General features: G+C 36.9%; 1 protein-coding gene across 2 annotated transcripts in view; it reads left to right on the top strand.

Moving 5' to 3' along the window:
* LOC133528602 (uncharacterized) overlaps positions 1-19,340 on the top strand; it is a 150,067-nt gene that overhangs the window by 78,583 nt on the left and 52,144 nt on the right. For both annotated transcript variants that reach the window (XM_061866047.1, XM_061866046.1), the window contains 2 exons: positions 1,543-1,590; positions 2,593-2,666. In XM_061866047.1, the coding sequence (XP_061722031.1) occupies positions 1,543-1,590; positions 2,593-2,666 (122 nt within the window). The remainder of the gene's footprint in view (positions 1-1,542; positions 1,591-2,592; positions 2,667-19,340) is intronic.

The raw sequence follows: 19,340 nt of genomic DNA, 5'->3' as shown, positions 1-19,340 counted from the left end.
TTCAGAACAAGTTCGTTGTGAGAAAAGATAACAAACTTTTTAACAAAAAGGAAATTCCTGCTTTGTAACAGGTACAGTTCGAAAACTAGAAATATATTATAAAATAAAGGGTCTAGCCAGGCAACATACAGACAATTTGAATTTGGCTTAAAACGGTTACATACCAGAAAAGGTTTCGTTTAATTTTTTTTAATAAAGGAACATAGGTATTAGTTTTAATTTTAAAAGACCAATACATAGGAATTCTATTTTTTTTAAGAAATGGGGGGGGGGGGGGGGGGGGGGGGGGTTGAATTTATTTGATACTCAAAATAAATCCCCTTATTAATAAAACTTTACATTGCTCAATCAGTTGATTTATAATTAATCCCTTTCATACAAATACATCGTCAAGGTGACCGATTGACAGACATACAGAATTGAGTATTCTTGCACGTTTATGAATAATGGCGTAAGTATTCTCGTCTTATATTGTTGCCTTTCAACACAAACAACACTCAACACAGACACAGACTAATAAATAGATCCATTCACCTACCATTTATTGCAGAAAGTAAATAATTCGATGAAACATGTCCATCACAGTAGAGCCACAAGTAGTATTACGTTACCGCGATTAATTTTAATCCCTTTTATTTGATCCTTCCACACGCCGATTAACATATTATGCCCTGCCACAGTAAATGCAGAAAGGGTATTACGGTCTCTCAACAATTGGTTATATCCCTACAAAAAATTAAATGCGAAAGTGATTATGTCTGTCTGCCAGTTTGCTCTTCACGCTTAACCCGTAGAACCGATTTAGATGAAATGGTGTGGAAATAGTGGGAGGCCCAGGGAAGGGTATAGGATAGTTTTTATTAAACTTCATCATCATTTCATGCAGAGGAAGCCGCGAACAGAAGCTAGTAACTTATTAATTTGAATTCTTAACATCTTACTTCTGGTTTATTGATAAATTAAAGAAAAAAATACGACTACTAGAATAGATCTCTACTACAGTTTAAGCACGGTATAACCAAAACTCAGAGAAAGTAAGAATTTAAAAAATAACTATTTTATAAATTTACAATTCTTGCATACTTAGACCATTTCTATGGCTCAGCTGTTGCGTGTGATTACGACTCCTAGATTCCCGTTTCTATTGTTTATATATATATATATTCTGTTGGACATTCATGGCTACATACATTTTTCAAATATAATGTCACAGACTATAGTAAAGTTGTATCCGGAGTGATGAAAGTCACGTGACAAAAGTACTAGGAATGAATTTGAAGAGTTATAAGAAGATAAAACAAGTGTGAGAGATGATATGCAAAGTAAACAGGTAAATGATGAGATGACGAACGACAGAGATATGGAAGAAATAGACATGCTGCGCCGAAAGTGAATGGGAAAAGGGCAAGAGAATGAGGAATGACAATATTCCCCAATTTTCTTTTCAGTAAAACGTCAAACAGTACAACACTATCCCACGACGCTCTACAATTTGTTCAAACTCGCGTAACACAATTTTAAATAGCAAATTAATTGTTTCAGAACATGGCGGCACACAAATTAAGGGAGGCTACATGCTGCGATACAAGAGTGAGTCCTTATTACCCTTTTATTAAATTAGTGTTTTCGTGGAAATGCTGGCGCAGTTTGCCTAGTATCCCTGCTGCCACTCACTAGCAGCAGGGATACGCTGATATATCAAAATATATTTATTTGTAAACAAAGGTCAAATATAGCTCTATGGTTCACTACGAGTATGCTTTGCAAACGAAAATAATATGTTAAATGCCAAACACTAATATGAATATTTTTAAAACGGTAGAAACCTTAACACTACGTAAATATTCCATTAATAATATGCTTTTTGTACCAAAGATCCATAAAAGCATTTCTTATATTCAAATAAATTATCTATTATAATAATATGTTTTGACAACTTACTGTATATTTTAGGTGCCATCGCAAAATACTTTTAGCAAGGAAAGCTCACGGATTAAATCTAAATTTTTTCGCATCGGCGAGCACATTTAAACGTTGAAAATTGATGCATGTTGCTTTAAATGTAAACCGCAGTTTCAAACATATATAGACATGGCAAGGTTAGTATGGCCGAGGTAGTCGTTAATTCGCGATTTGATTAGTTATTGTGTTTGGTTATAATTGATTTTAATAATCAATTTGAAATCTTATTTATCTTTTTTCTTTAATTAACCTTAAAGAACCGACCACATTGCAGCCCGTACGAAGCGTCTTACGTTTTTCTCATACATTTTGGCATTAACTGTGCATCAACATTTATGATGAGTGTTATTATCGGTCCTTTTGGACGTATGTAAGTGGAGGACCCGTACAAAATCGCCTTTTCATACACGTCCCCTTTCGTCATAAGGCCAGAGCGCAACGGGTGCGTTTGCGTAGACGTGCACATGCGCGTGAGCTTTGTTGGAGCCGCAGACGCACACATTACGCAAGCAGTGAGACATCTCTCGTAAGGCTCCGTATATTACAACGCACATTTGCACGTATACGCACACGAACCAGATATGCACATGCCTTTATTCAAGCAATTGCAAATACATGTTCTGTTAACAGGGAAATACCTGTGGAACTCGTGGTCGGAGGAGTGGGTGGTGTTGTACGACGACTCAACTATGGCATGGTTCAAGGTATGATTCAATTATTCTTTATTAACTCGTGAAGTGGTTAAAGCTGCCTTTCCACCAGAGATGTGCGGGGTAGCTGAGCGGTATGACGATTCGTAGTGACGATGTGGAACGATGTGAATGTTTCTATCAGATGTGCGGAGTAACCGAGCGATGCGAGGATGTGTAGCGGTGAGGCGGGAGCGAAGCTTTTTAATGTTTTTCGCTCGCGTCCGTACCTTGCAACACATTCCTCGCACACATCTTTCCCTTTTATTGTATGTATGTACATACAAAAACCTCTCTCCGCTGAGCTGTTTCCGCTAGAGCTTTCGTTGAGCGAGGATACGAGTAGGTAAATGAAGTGATTCTATTGATTCATAACAAACATTTCTCGCTAAACATCCTCGCAAGCGCAGTCTTTGGAAGGCGTCTGATGATGCCTTGTTCGACTATTCGTCCTAGTTTAGCCTTTGGAAGTCAATCGATGGGCGGTGTTCACTCCCAACTATTTCCATTAACCCCGCGCCGGAAACTTTAATTGTTCAGCATGACAAATGTGAACTCCGAGGTTAGTCGTTAACGTCCCATCGCTGGCTATTCGTATACCGTATTGCAACGACATTAGGTTCAAATTTGGCCAATTAAGAGTGTGGCCGTTAGTAGTTTTAGTACACAAACACAGTGTTCTCTTGGTCTTGGTTTCTTTAAGTGAATTAAATTGTCTGACCGAATTTCTGCGAATAGAGACCAACATAGTGAATAAGCAGATAAATTTAAAATTTTAGAGGTAGGTACCGACAGTGTAGTCAGGCTAATATATGAAATCTGTCATCATCCTCCTAGCGTTTGTCCCGTACTGTGACTGGGTCCGCTTTCCTACTTTTCTCCTTCCACTTCGCTCTATCCTGGACGTCGTTTTCCGATAACCCACAGGCGTTTAAATCTTTGGCGATGACATTGCGCCAACGCTGCCTTGGTTTGCCCCTCCTGTTTGGGCCTGGTAAGGCAAAACTAAGGGCTTTGTTGCCTACGTATTCTGGCGGCCTTCTTTTGACATGCCCAAACCACCTCAGCCGACTTTCTTGGAGCTTATCGGCGACGTCTCTCACCCCGAGGCTACCACGGATGTGTTCGTTTCGAACCCTATCAATATATGAAATCTGTGGGTGTTTTAAAATTTGAGAGCACCTATGCAATACTTAGAAAAACATGCTTTATGTGGGCATACAAATAAGTTGAAACTACTCATAATTATATCATATTTAAAACCTTTAAATCATCGTTATCTTTATCACATCAATTGAACCTTATTATCATGGTAAATATAGTTTGGCCCAGGACTGTCTCATTTCAAACATAGACAGAGAGAATCATACTGTCTTTGTCTTACGCTAGCTCTAGCACCCAAAAGAAAGGGATGAGTATAATTAAAATGTTACTCGCGTCAGTACCGTGGAATGACCCTAATATAAAAAATAACATTTCGAGTTTTACTTTAAGCTACCAGGAATTTTCCAACCACATGATTGGCTACGGCACACCAGTAGATTGCATTATATTCCATCAGAGCCAACAATGGCTACATTTCCCGCCAGGATATTAAAGTCGATATCAATCACATGATACGACCGGTCATATTGCATGGCTTATCTCGCCGCCATGTCAGCGCCATATGTATAGTAGAGAGACGTCCATGTTTTACGAATATAGTCCTTAATGCTGGACGTCGGAGCTAATAATGTCATATGAAAGCTTTAGATTTTAGCATAGGGTATCTATTAGCGAAATTGGGAATTGAAATATTTCAGCTGACCTTTACTATAACTAATGTCCCTTATGTATATTGTGTTTTAAATTTTGCCTACTATTTTCATATATCTTGTACATTATTCTATGGACTAAAGGTACGGCGTAGATCAGTTACCATTAGTATTAGTTATCCGCCTAATGCCGGGGCCACACTAACGGGAAACGTCGTTGATTATCGCGATAATGGACGTTTTTCATAAGGTCACACTGAGATTATCGCGATAATCAACGGGGTTTCCCGTTAGTGTGGCCCAGTCATAAGGCAAAACCATTCAAATGAAAAATCCAAAAGTTGCTAGCGAAACTTGCACTTGTCGTGTAGGACATAGAGTTGATTTTGTTCTTTTTCAAAATTTAATGATTCGAAAGAAATGCAACTCTGTTTCAATTGAAAATGGTTTAAATTTAATCGAACTAAATAAGTATTATACTATTATGAGGTTAAGATCAGCAGTTTTATAAGATGACAATCGTACATCGACAAACGTCAAACAAACAGAATCAATGAATTGGGATGACAGATGCTTCGAAGTCATGTGACTATTTTCGTACATTGTTCAAATTTCAATTGGCGTTTTAACGCCATAATCGCCGTGATATGTATATCAGAGGTGCTGAAAAATGGGTGCGTCCTGTAATATATACGCACTTTTGGAATAATTTCAGTTTACAAACGTTAAAAATGTATACTAATCTTATGTATAATAAAGTAAACGTATACTTTCAATTAGTATAACATAAAAATAATATAACATACGACATACATATGGCTGTTTGGTATAATATACATATAAGTTAAGCTCATTTCATATAACTGTCATAATATATACATATTAAAATATAAATATCATCTGATATAATTAAGTAGTAAAATTAGTAGGATGACCTAGAATTTCAAACCTCATAGAACACACTACTAAAAAAAACTGCTAAAAGTGGGTTAGGTTAGGTTAGAACTGTGACCCCCTAGATAAATAAATTGTTTTCAGAATAGGTAGCAGGTTAGGTTATAACTCTGAGGCTTCGGAAAAAGAAACTGTTAACAGAAAAGTGAGTTAGGTTAAGTTAGAACTGTGACCCTCTAGATAAAGAAATTAGCACCAGAATTACCACAGAAAAAAGCTGCAATCTGTAATAGATAAATACGGAGCAAACTACGTTGAAATATAAATTAACAAATAGTAGGCGCTTATTTTTAATGTATGATATTTGTTTTGTATGTTATATTATTTCAACGTTATACCTTTCTAATGTTATCGTAAACAATTATATGTAGTATTTATTATACAATTTACAATTATAAAATTCGTTGTTATACATATTGCATGTTATTGTAATTGAATGTTATTCCGATCAAAATTATACAAATTGAATTTATACATTCAGAGTGATATATTATAGGTTTGTATACGTTCTATTACTTACCCCTGAAAAATATCTTAACATGTACTTAGGTAAAGTATCTAATAATCTTGATAGTAGAGGCTTTGTGCGGATATTTTTGAACACCTTGGCCGCTTCAATATATCTAATGGCGACTGAATTGTCAAGTTTTTCTTTGCAACTTCCTGAATAGACGATAGACCTTATAGGTATCTTTGTAAAGTAGATTGCTAATATAAATTATTATTCTACATCAGTTCACTAAAATCACAAGATCGTGCTACCGTTTTACTATTATACTATTATTGGTATACCTCACCTGATTAAATGTGACGTTCCATGCGTAAAGGTACGGTACCTATATGGCGGTTGGCGCGTAGCATAATGTTTGGTAATAGCATTAACGCCATCCGCCATAAGGAGGCGTTACATATGATGGAACTTTATTTATGGAACGTTGCATATGATGAGATCAAGTGATCTTATCTTAGTACCTATACGCGGGAAAAATATGGAAAAACCATGTAACATCAATAACTAAACCATGTAACTGAAAACTAACGCTTACCACGAAAATGTTCACTACTAAGAAATAGATTAGTTTGCAGCAATTTGTAGTATCTTCTTCAGCGTATCTTAGGATTCTTAGGTATCCTCAATGCGACTTGAAAGCCAATTTAAACGTCAATTTTGATATCTAACCAATGTCATTTTATTATTTGCATGTGCGTCTCGTTCATGCCAATACATGTATAAATAAGTGCGAACATAATGCACGCGCGAATGATAAAAAAAGGCACCATGATATCAATAAGTTTTGTCTAGTCTAGTGTGTTTTACTTACTTGTTTTGTCTGTATCCTTATGTTCTAATCGACCCTACCGGAATCCTAGAAATTCAGCCCTTTAGCGGTTCACGCTTAGTTTCGCCCTTGCAATAAATCATTGGTACATAAAGGGAATATTCCAGACATGTCTTGTATTTTTCCCGGCGTCGTTAGGTCGCGTTGAGGGCCCTTCTGAGCTGGGAATCGTTGTGCCGCGGGCGAATCTGGCAAGTTTGTGCCACGAAGGGCTCTCGAGGGCGGTTATTAAGGGACTGGTAATTGAACTTATTTTGTATAAGTGTTGCGGTTGTAAATACACACACACACACACACACACACACACACACACACACACACACACACACACACACACACGAATAGCTAGAATAGCTTTTGATAGAAGTTTAGGTACATATCGTTTAGTGTTGCAGTTAGGCATAGTTTATTAGGACAGACTTATATCGTCAAAGATTCTGAATTTATGTAAGGGGCCGAACTTACAAATATTGAGGGCAAAAGTGCTGCGAATATATGTTTAATTTGAAATATATGGTGTGCCACAGGGTGATGTTCTAGACCCTGTGTTTTTAATATTTAACTAGCAATGCCCGCATTTTAGCCCAAAAGAAATGGGTAATACTTAGATCTACTTTGTCTCTACTATAACTTTGTTCAAGGAAAGCTACTCGTATAATCTGCGAAGCCTATCATTATAAACCGATGACGCTCCATTGGGAATGGCCAATTTTTAGTACAGGCAATACTTCAGACTGCCATTTAAATTCTTAGGTACTGAACCAGTGAGTAGGATCGTCTGTTTCACCAATTTAATAAATAAACCTTTTAAGCTTGAGTCGGATTCGCGCTATCTTATCAACCTACCAGGCTGTTTTATGTTTTTTTACACAGAGCCCTTAAACACAGACCTTCGGAAAAATTACATCATTTGGATGTCATTCTGATTATTATTAATCGTATGGCATGCACAGTTGAAGGACAATCAAAGTATGGCCTTGAGGTTGTCAAGCCAGGTAATCAGGTCAGGAGTGCCGGAGACCAAATCTTCAGCTGGTCCAGAATAAGAGTGAAGGGGGCAGCGCCGGATGATATGTTCAGTTGTCTGCTCTTCTTCACCGCACTCGCAGAGTGGAGAAACATTCCAGCCCCATTTGTAGGTAAGAGAGTTGCAACAGCCATGCCCAATCCTCAACCTGTTCAGGCGACACCAAAGTTTGCGAGGGAGATCGAACCCTTTTAATTTTTGTGTCGGGTCTGTTATAAGGGTGAATTTCCCGGCCGTGTCAGCAGACCACTCCACCTTCCACCTATCTGAGATGCTGAAATTCTTTAAGTTCTGGGCTGTAGCGCAGGGTGGATTCCGGGATTTTAGTCGCTGGGGGGGTGGATGGCAAAACTCATTGTAAGCTGGCAGAGCAGGGTTCTTAGTTATTTTCTGGGTTTCCCTCCTCAGTGCCTGGAGCCGTCGAAGGTGAGGCGGGGCAATGTGGCATAGTAACGGTAACCAGTGGACGGGTGTAGATCTGATGGTACCAGAGATGCAGCGCATTCTGATGTCAATATACGTTCGAATTGGCCTGTAGGTCGTCTTCTGGAAGAAATTTATTAAGTAGGCAGTCAGCAGGTACCATTGTCTATTAAGAATATTGCTGTTGATAGGTATGCAATTAAATACGCGATAATCAGCGACTCTGAACGTTTGGCTATCTTAAGAAAAAACACTAAGCTACGAAAGTCTTATTAAACAACACACACAACAAAATTTTCACAAACGACATTAAATATTTACCATATAAATTAAAATTATTATGCCGTCACAATATATCGCACACCTTATCCTGATGTTTTAAGCTTAGCGCGTTTGGGTTACCTGAAAATAAAGTACATTAGCGAGACTATAAATAATAAATGAGGATATTTGAGTTGGCTCGAATCAGTCTGCGACATTTCAAACGGGATTTTAGTTACGCGCTAATGGTTTAAAAATAAAAAGCGGTAGGCTTAAGTGGCTTCGGGATTTTATAACATTGTAGTTATTCTAGATTTCTCTAAAATGAGCCTGTTACTAGAAATTAACCTCATTTGTTTTGTTAGTAGTATACCAATTACTTCCATATATAAAAATGCTGTATGTGAAACTCGGGAATATTTTACTCGTAAACAATATGTAGGTACTCACGAGCATTAATAATGATCCAGGTTTAGCGCCCCTGACAGCACATAAAGGCAGCGCATTTATTACTCGAAAATGAACGCCCCAACCAGGTGCGCACAACCCATAGCTAAGCCGATTAACTTTTTTTATCGCTTTAATTAAAAAGAAATTATTTTTTACGGCAGATTCCGCGTATAAATTACTGCGCTACGTGTCGACATGTAACGTTCCCAAGGTTTTATATGTCTTAGATATTTGTCCGGATTGCAAGCTTATTCGATAAGGCACAGGGTCGACTTTTCAATAATGGAAGAGCATTAGATAATATCCTGCGTAAGTAAATAATGGGTTTACGTGCCGTTACGGGCTGATATCACGAGCTTGCTCAGCTTTTGGCTTTGTAAGGGGTCATAAAGAGGCTATTATGATCAAATTGACCTTTATTGATTTCGGGCTATGTCACAAATGAACATAAATTTTGCTATAGTTTCTACGGTAACAGAAGAGATTAATGGCCGCCCCACACTAGCGTCTCCCGAGCGTCAGCCGTCAGCGTCTAGTGAACTCTATGGTAGCTGCTCGACGCAACGTTGATGCAGCGTGCGTTGTCGGGGACGCTCGGGAGACGCTAGTGTGGGGTGGGGGGTGGCCCTTAGTAATAGCGATGTGACATAATATAGCTTTTGGATATCCTGCAGTTTGTTAATAAAAAGTGTAGACTTCAGATTAATTGTAAGTTCCTAGTTTAAGTTCCTAGAGTTCGTCTACGTCAAAATCACACAAACCTGCCGTCAAAAAGCCGCTCCCATACATTTTCACATACAGTTGAAGTTACGCTATTATTTCACACGACGTGCCTAGGTTACGCTCTTATTTTACACGACGTGCCTAAGTTACATGAAACTTTGCGTTTACGTAACACATATCTGTCTGGTTATCGTTGCTAAAAATTGTTGTAGATAGTAGAAGTGTAGTGAAAGTTTTGTTTTACTCGCCCTAATTACTAATTAATATGGAAAGGAGCATCCTAAAAATAAAACTAAAGGAGAAGGTTAATAGTAAACATATCAGATCCAAAACAAAGGTCATAGATGCACTTGAGTTTATACTCAAGCAGAAATGGAGATGGGCTGGCCACATAGCCAGGATGACAGATGGAAGATGGACCAGCAAAATCACAAAGTGGCCAGGACCACATGGGAAGAGAAAATCAGGAAAACCCAAAACAAGATGGTCAAAGGACATTATAGATATAGCCGGCGAAAATTGGCCAATCAAGGCCAAAGACCGAGACAAATGGAAAAACATTGAGGAGGCCTATACCCGACAGGGGTCCATAATGTAAAAAGAACTAAAAGCAAATCAAATTTGATTAGAATCAAAACCAACACAATGTAACAAAAAACGATATGGAAATAAAAAAGGCTTTATTATTATTATTATTATTAATTACTAATTACTCTGTATTACAATTTTTTGCAACGGAAACCAGTTAATATAGAAGGTCAAATTTAATATTATTTCAGAATCTCATTTTAAAATGCGTGAATTATATGGCTGTGACTAGGCTCGTAAAGGGACCCACTGATTACCAGTTCAAGAAATATAGGTGCATATGTAAATAAGTAGTATGTAAACTATCAGAAAAAAATATTTAACCTTCCTGCTTAAAGGGGCCAACTCGCAAAAGCTGACAATTGCGAATAACTGACAGGCCGATATCGTCCTGCGAACTGGTAATCAGTGGGCCCTTCGCTTTCGCATGCTAATCACGCTATAACTACATCAAGTATATCATCATGCAAACTCAGCACAGAATGACTCTAATAAATGTACAAAAACAACCATTTCACCGAACTCCGGAATAATTGCCAAAAATAATCTAACGATAATCCTCTCCATTTTTTATTTGTCATAATCACCGTGGAAGTTGTCATTGTTATTTATTAACTCATTAATTCATTTCGATGGGGACATTTGATATCAGCAATTTCATATTTATCCGCCTTGTTGTTGTGTCATTAATCGCTTTAACGGGCAAACTTCGATTTCATATGGTAAACATGACCACCTTAATAAGGTTAACCGTCTATTACTGGCCACCCTCCAGTTACTGGACACCTTACAATGATTTTAAACTTCATTTCAAAATGAAAGGGTTCAATTTTCCGTAATTTCTATACTCATCTGCCCGTTAAAATAATAATGACAATAGGCTACATGTCATTTTTTTATTAATGGTATCAATCGTTCAGGTTCGTTTTTAGAATTAAATATCTATATGGGACCCATTGCATTAAAGCAATAAAAAAGTCAGAAATGATAGTCAAAGTCCGACAGTCGTACTTCACTCGCGAAACGCTCCCAACAAAACGATAAGCAAACGTGACGTCACGGTCACCGTGAGCCCATCTTGAAGTAAAAAAAACATTAAAATTGCGATTTTGTCGGTGAAATATTGCGTTTATGTATATATTTGCTATACAGGAATCGAACGGTACCCTTGCTTTATTTAAATAAATAAAAAACTTTAATTTTGATACTTTCAGGTCCTATATTTTTTCATCATTTCCATATATTATTTTAATAACTACATTATTGCGATAAATTGCTCATTTGCTATCTTACTAGATTTTTATCTTACTATTTTACTAGATTTTGTTATAAAATTCAACATGTGTCATCATCCCTATTATATTAATAATCTTGATGAAAGTATGTATCTGACGACTTCTTATCCTAGTCGGCAGTGACCCCCTGCATACAAAGCAGCGGGCTTGAATCCATGGTGCGTAGCCAACATGCCAATCGTTTAGACTTCGTAGCGAAGGAAACGCAACAGTCATTGTCGTACTAATATGTTAGAGTGGTAGAGAGAGACAATCTAGTTTTTCATTGTGTCAATAACATATTAAAAAACCATGAAGAATGGAAAATATTTAGACGTGGAAAAATGTTTTCTCTTTTTGTATGGACTATCTCGTGGTATAGTTCCCTCTTAATGTTTCCATTTATCTCCAACAAGGTTTTATTTCACTGAAAATCCTGAGCGTAACTAACAGTAACTCATCAACTACAGATATCGTTGTGTAATGGATAGTTCTATTAAATCCTCGGCATTACAATCCAACAATGAGGCCGATTCTGACTTAATAATTTGTTAAAGTTTTGATTTTGTTATGATATTTTCACACGATTACGATGCATCTCGCGTGCACCAATAAGCGCAACTGACGAGGAAGAAGGAAGATCCATATCAAAATCAAAGTGATTTGTTAAGATTTAGTTAACAGAAACCATCTTCTCCCGAAATGGAATTTTATAAAAAGAGTACCCTTATTTCGTTAGGATCGCAAAGCTCGTCCCTCTTAACTAATTGTGAAATTAGAATCGGCCTCTATTTCTATCAATAGAACTTATAAACTGTGTAAATATAGACCAGCGATTGAGCTACAAATGTATTACAGTTGTTTACTGTTCACCAGAATCACCAGTGAAGTTAGGTACAGACATGATCGCCACTTGAATAGGCGCGAAGACAAATAAAAAGCTCATAATAAAAATGTCCCAAGTTTCAGCGTCTCGCTTTATTGTGACAAATACGAATGACGTCAAACGTGTAAAAAGGGAGGGAGTGTTCTTAAAGTAATAAAGTGGAGCGAAAAACTGGCTCTGTTTCTATAAGTAGAGAATGGTCGCGAGGGGACAGCACCAGTTTGACGGGACCTTTATTTACACTGTAGATTTTTATATTTAATCTCAGTCAAAATTCGAATTTCGATAGCGTCCTGTACTTTTCGCTGTTTTGTGGTTGGTCAGTGTCTCCGAGCTGGAAAACTGTGTTGGTTACTACGTCGGTGTACAGTGTAGACGAACCAAGCTAATGACGTAGTGAGATTTAAACTAGTTTTAAACTTATTAATAATAAGTTTTATCATAAAATATAGGGATTAATGGTATTATTAATAAGTTAGAATAGACATATATGAAGTGAGCAATCTAAGTTTAATTTATTTTTTATCTCAGACGCTCGAACAAGCCTACTTTCGTCACTCCAGGGAGTGAGACTAAGTAGCTTTTTAATTTAGTGAAGGAATAAAAACTTTACTTAATGTTGAATTTTATAAGCTTTCATATGTTCTCACTACTAAGGTGAAAAGCTGTATGTGCCACACGAGAGCAAAGTTATTTTAAATCTCGTGTTTTGGAGTCCCTTGCTGCGCTCAAGATTCTAACTTAGAATCACTCACTTCGCTCGTGATTAAATTATAGTTTTCGCTTACTCGGGACTCAAAATCAACACTCGCAATAAAAACTAACTTTCCTCTCTTGTTGCACAAATAACTATTTCTATGCCCGGGCCCAAGTTTGTTTAGCTATTGGAATGTCACGTATGATCGTCGTTTACGGCTGTTTGGGATGGACCTGCGCCTCCCACGTTATTTAACCCCGTTCGGTCGTTCCAAATTTGAATATTTATATCGCGGTTGACTTTTTACTGCAGTTTTATTGAGTAAATCGTATTTATTACAAGGTAAACCTAAAAACATTTTATTACAATGTTAAATAAATAAACACCCATATAGAAAAATCATCCACCTCAAGTTTCGTCAAGGGCTTAGGTTGGTTTTTATAATGTTTAGATACTGATTTAAATCATTTAAACCTTTACGATTTTTGCACATGAGGTATTATTTACGAAAGCGAGACTTATTCGCTTTCGTAAATAATACCTCAGTAGTAGTAGTAATACCTTCGTGCTCCGACGTTTTGAGAACGGCGTGTCCTCGTGGTATCTAAGAAAAAGTGGATAGATTAGATTATTTATTTCATGAAAGACAATTACATAATAAATTTGCATTGATGTCAAAAATATAAGAATTTCTATCATGATCGTCAAAATAAAATAAAAATGAAAATAATAACAATACTAATGAAATAAAATTATAGCTCCAATAAGGATTGTCAAATGATAAAGTTCTTCAAGCTGCACAAGTTTTTCGAAATATTTCACTTGGTACAGGAAAAACATACGCAGTTGTTCAATTAAGTTCATAAATATATAAATTTCTTCACAATAGTCCATTGCAATAAGGTGAAAAAATTATACATATTTATGAACTTGACTATAATTTTACTATCAGTCCCGGTTTCATAACTAAAACTTAATATTTAAATACTTAAAATATGACAGAAAGGTAATCCGTAGAATCTATTACAAATATATTTTCAAGTCTTTTTACGCTCACGTGGCCTTGCTTGCTTATTGACTTTATTGTATTCCTCCAAATTCAGATTTATTTCTTACTTTATTAACAATATTTCAAGGTTCCCTATTCTAAATGTTTCAATTATAAAAGTGACAAAAGTCGGTACATCTTTGTTTTATTTTTCTTTCGCTAATAAAATGAGCTTATCATCATTTTTGCTGTTGAGTCTCGAGACAATACCATAAAAAGAAACTGCCCTTTAATGGTAAATTGGGGGTCGAAATTTATGGCCCGAACCTTCGCATCCGCGTTCTTGTTTCCATTTTTCATTCCGTAGGCGTGCTTTAAGGGCCGTACCTAAAACCTGCGCGTACAAATTCGAATATTGTTTTCCTAAATACACTAAAACGCAATGAAAACGGCTCACTTCATATAGAAATTTGCACTGATTCTATTTGTCCATAAAACAATGAAAGGATCCATTGTTACTGGTTTCCCTTTCTTTTTTAGCTTTAGGTTTGTTTTTTATGTTTTTCTTACATGCTTTGGATTATATTTACGAAACTGTCGACAGTCATGTTATGTTGATATTCGTTCCTTGGAGTTTGGGACGGATGTTAGTGTGGGATGCTACCTGCGTAGACACACTGGCACCGTCCCACCTCCAACGGACTAATGTAAAAGCGGGCGCAGCGGCGGAAAGCGCCGAAATTTTGAAACGTAATAAATATAAGAGCCTCGGTAGAGAATAGGTACCATTTTCTACCATTTGGCGTTGAAACTCTAGGTCCATGGGGTCCCAGCGCGCACAAGTTTTTGCAGAAATCGACTGTTATTGTAAATAAAGTATGTAAAAAGTTGTTGATATTTAGAATGCATTTTTTAACATTGGTTTTTTATATATTTCTCGTAGGTATTCAGGAAATAGTTTTGGCTCCATAGTCTCCATACCCAGTTTTGTAGTTCCGTTTTACACACTTAATGGAAACGTACTGCATAAATGTACTAATATGGCACTTTTAGGAGCATTTTTTATCTGAACTCATCAAAATTTTAATACAAACTTATTTGAACTTAGGATTTTCGTTGCTAAACGTTTAAACAACTTTAGATAGTAAAACATCAGCCTAAACACGAATGTAAGCAACGCTACGCCTTAAAAACGAGAAAAATGTACTGCGTTAACATGAAAAATATCACCGTCCCAGCGGGGAGTTTATCAACTCTGTTGAACTCCATGTTCACTCCCTGAAATCGTCTGCTAGAATTATCGCATACAGCATGTGAATGGCTCAATTTGAACGCATTTGGCGCGGTGTGGGAACTCCTTTGTTTATTACGCCATTTGTAACAAAACTCCATCCATATTTCCGTGAATAAGCACGAATTTATGTGAATTTCGTGTTCAAATTACCAATCAAATTATTTCGGAAAATTCTGATATTAAAAGTTTTATTTAACTTGCCCTGATAGTAGGTAAAAGTAGGTATTATGAATGTTTGTGCGGGTCAAATCTTGGAAGCTACTGACCTACTTCCCAGTTTCCTATTGAGCTGAAAATTTTCATACATTGCAATATTATGGTACCATCGACCAGATCTGATGATGGAGACAGTTGGTGGCTATGAGAAATCTGAGACCAAACAAAGCAACCTGATTGTGTTTAGAGTTTTTCGAAGTGTCTCGATGAGTATACGTTGTCTATGGAAAGTACAGCTAGCGATAAAAGCTTGTACCAAAAATGATTTTTTTGATGGAATCTTATTTTTGTTTGGAGAACGACATTTTAATGATAACTATTTTTCTACTCGTCGACTGTAATGGTTGAATTAAGATTACGTATACTAAACTATAATTGCGTACTTTTCCTGTGGGCTCCCAACTCAACTATAATATTCATTTCTATACGCTGTAGTCAACTATAAAAAAATTGAACAATCAGGTGCCGCCGCGCTCCCATAGAAAAGACTAAACGGGCGACAAATAGTATTTTAGCCCATTTACCAATTTTCAGTAACAATTTAGGTTTTAGCAAATTTATAGTAAATAAAGTATTATTTTACTCGTAGAAAAAGTATTGTATACAATAGTGATTTTCAATCTCGTACCTTATCGTACCTTACTTAGTACTCAGCAAGCTTTGTGGCCTAAACACGACACTCGAATGAAAAGCTCTCTATTATATCATGATTCTATAAAATACTATTTATGTCGTATGAAATTTTCCTGCACTTTGCGAGAACTTCCAACTTTTCGAAAACATTCCGCAACTTATTAAATTCGAAGTTTGAAAATTATGCTTTCAATGAATCCCTAGTCGTTATAATTTAGTAACTTAACATCTGCAAATGGCAACCAAATGATATCTAAATTCAGCCAAAAGCTCTAGCTTCATTTTAACGTTTACTAAAACCTGTAACTATTTAAAAACTTTCGTATTTATACGTTTTGCTTGTTGATATTACGAGTATGTAGTTATTAAGAAAAGTTTACGTTTAGCGAGCCGAAAATCGAATACATATTCACAATGAGGCATCATCGAATGCTCGATCGAATTGATGATCAATGTTACCCTACCAATCAAACTAACCCGGGTATACCCTTAACTATATTTTAATGACTTCTTTATACAGGGTGATTCATGAGACGTGAGTAGGACTAAGCCTACACAATCAGTAAATGTTAATGAATCGTTCACCATCGTATTTAAGTACTATTATTTAACTTTTTGTTAAGGGCAAATTTGATTATCTACAATCATGAACACCCTACAACACTTAATTAACAAAGATAAAACCTCTTTAACCGTTATGACAGCACTTTGATTATGAAGAAAATAAAATGTCACACTTGAGTGAGATACGATTTTATAAAAGTAACCACACTCCGATGACATTCAATTTGTCACTTATTATGGATAAAACAAAGAGGGTGACCATAAATATCGTAAATAAAATAAAACTCTTTTTTTAACAGTAAAAATTTAATTAACGTTAATCTCACAAATACTGGTACGAAACAGTTGCTGATAATTTACTGAATATGCAGGCTTGATCCTGCTCACGTCTCCTGAATCATTCTGTATTTTTACAGTGACCTGCTTTCAAAATTGGCTGTGTTAAATATTGTATAGGTACATAGTAGCCAAATATTTTACATTCGGTAATCTCTCCAACTCCGAAGGCTTTTATGTATTTCCGCATTGATATAATATATCCTCTTCAGCTCTTGGACTTCCCCGATTACTTTACCGAACGGAAGCGGCATTCGATACTTTAATATCTAATCTTAGTTTGATATTGGTTTAACATTACTCCTAGTGCGTGTTGTTTGCACTTTTAACCTTTTTTGTGTGTTGTGGTCAAATCTCGTGGGTTCAAACCTCGGTTGTGCGATATAGAGCAGAATAAATGATCTTATCATAGGATCATCTCAGACAAGAGGTTATCAAGTTTTATTTTCTCTTAACCACAGTCTGCGAGGTGAAAATTGAACAACTTTAACTCGGGGATTCATCCCGCGGATGAAGTTGCTCACGTCCGCAGGAATTGCTACCTGCAGCACGTGTCCCTTGGGGGGCGCTACTCGAGCAACGACCTTTGGCTGCTGTATTTTTCTTTTCTATAACGACTTTACAGCCCTACCAATCGTTCGAAATAAAATAAATCCTGTAGTCACGTGAAATATTAACTTATATGTCTATGTAAAAAAAAAAATATTTTTTGTGATTTCGGAGTTGGCCGCATCGATAAAATTGTTTATTACAGCCCTTTAAATTCATCTCGTCCAGTTTTCACTATTTTTCTGCCTTTATCTCGGCTATTACAGGATTTCCATGGCTCATAGAGGCCTGAGGTCTGCTTGCGAAGTAATCCCAAGAATTGGCGATGACACTAGTTTTTACGAAAGCGACTGCCATCTGACCTCCCAACCTAGAGGGGCAGCTAGGACTTATTGGGATTTAGTGCGGTTTCCTTGCGACGTTTTCCTTAATCTAAAAGTAAGTTCCGAAAAACTCATTGGCACTATTGAACCCGCGACCTCTTGATTGAAAGGCGCACGTCCTGACCGGCAACCGTTACGCTACCAACGCTTACACAACGATTAGGCAAGTATTGAAAAATACAATAACGGCCGATTCGAAGAATAATTAAGACACGTTTCAGATCTTGGAATTATCTTTAAAAGATCGATAACTAAACGACATGTCAAAATTGACGTTTATTTCGGTTCCACTGTGATCCCAATAAGATCTATCTACGATATTTCAAACGTCATAGTGACATTGGTTGCCCGAATCGAGCTGCTTCTGGCAATTATACGACATACAAACGATATCTAAATGAGAACTTATCTAAACCAGAACTTATCTTTATTATATCTCATTTTTCGAATTGGGCCGTAATAAATAGTTTATTGTATACATTTTATAGTACATACAGTAAATCGTGATCCTGTGTTGGTTGAAGAAAAACACGCTACACAATCGGTGCGTAAACGTACTGTGTGAAGTCAGATCCACGTCAAATCAAGATCAGATTTTTCAATGAATATCTCCCCGAAACTAAGGCCGGTTATGACAACTCGCCAAAAGCCGACTGGCGTCGAGTTTCCAAACTTGTTATAACTTGTCGCAATAATCTGAACTCGAGTGGAATCACGGCGTTTGCTATCAACAACGGTCTGGGGAAAACGGGAAACGCCCGCGCGAGTCCCGAATTAAAGATGGGTCGTTATTGAAGTCAGTTTATGAATTGTCGCTTTAGGCTGCCGTCCCACTAAGGCGGAGATGAGAGATGTGCGGGAAGCAACCAAAGGTTTGGATGAAATCATATTACTTATAATAATGCAGGATATAAATTATATGACTAATACATGAGCCGAACCAGTTTCCAATGAAAAAAAAAATAGCTCAAAGGGAACTTTGAAGAATGAAAATACGTTATTATTTATCATTTCGATAACACGAAAAATATTTGGCTCGTTGCTCTGCAGAATGTGGGCCAGCTCCAACCCCATCCTGGCTACCTACCATAGAGTTAAGATATATTAGTCCAAGCTGGCTACTGTAGCGGGCCGATACGACTCACCTATAATGGGCCATTTTGACTGTGCCATGACCACTACTAGGTGATTGTTATTGTTAGAGTTGACCAGTCTGGCCTAGTGTGTAGTAACCCTGCCTATGAAGCCGATGGTTCTGGGTTCAAAGCCCGGTAAGGGCACTTATTTGTATGATGAGCACGGATATTTTTCTGCCGAGTAATGGGTGTTTTCTATGTATTCAAATAAAA

This window comes from Cydia pomonella, chromosome 19, assembly GCF_033807575.1.
Source record: "Cydia pomonella isolate Wapato2018A chromosome 19, ilCydPomo1, whole genome shotgun sequence".
Taxonomy (NCBI): domain Eukaryota; kingdom Metazoa; phylum Arthropoda; class Insecta; order Lepidoptera; family Tortricidae; genus Cydia; species Cydia pomonella.
This window is presented reverse-complemented; position numbering and strand designations above follow the sequence as displayed.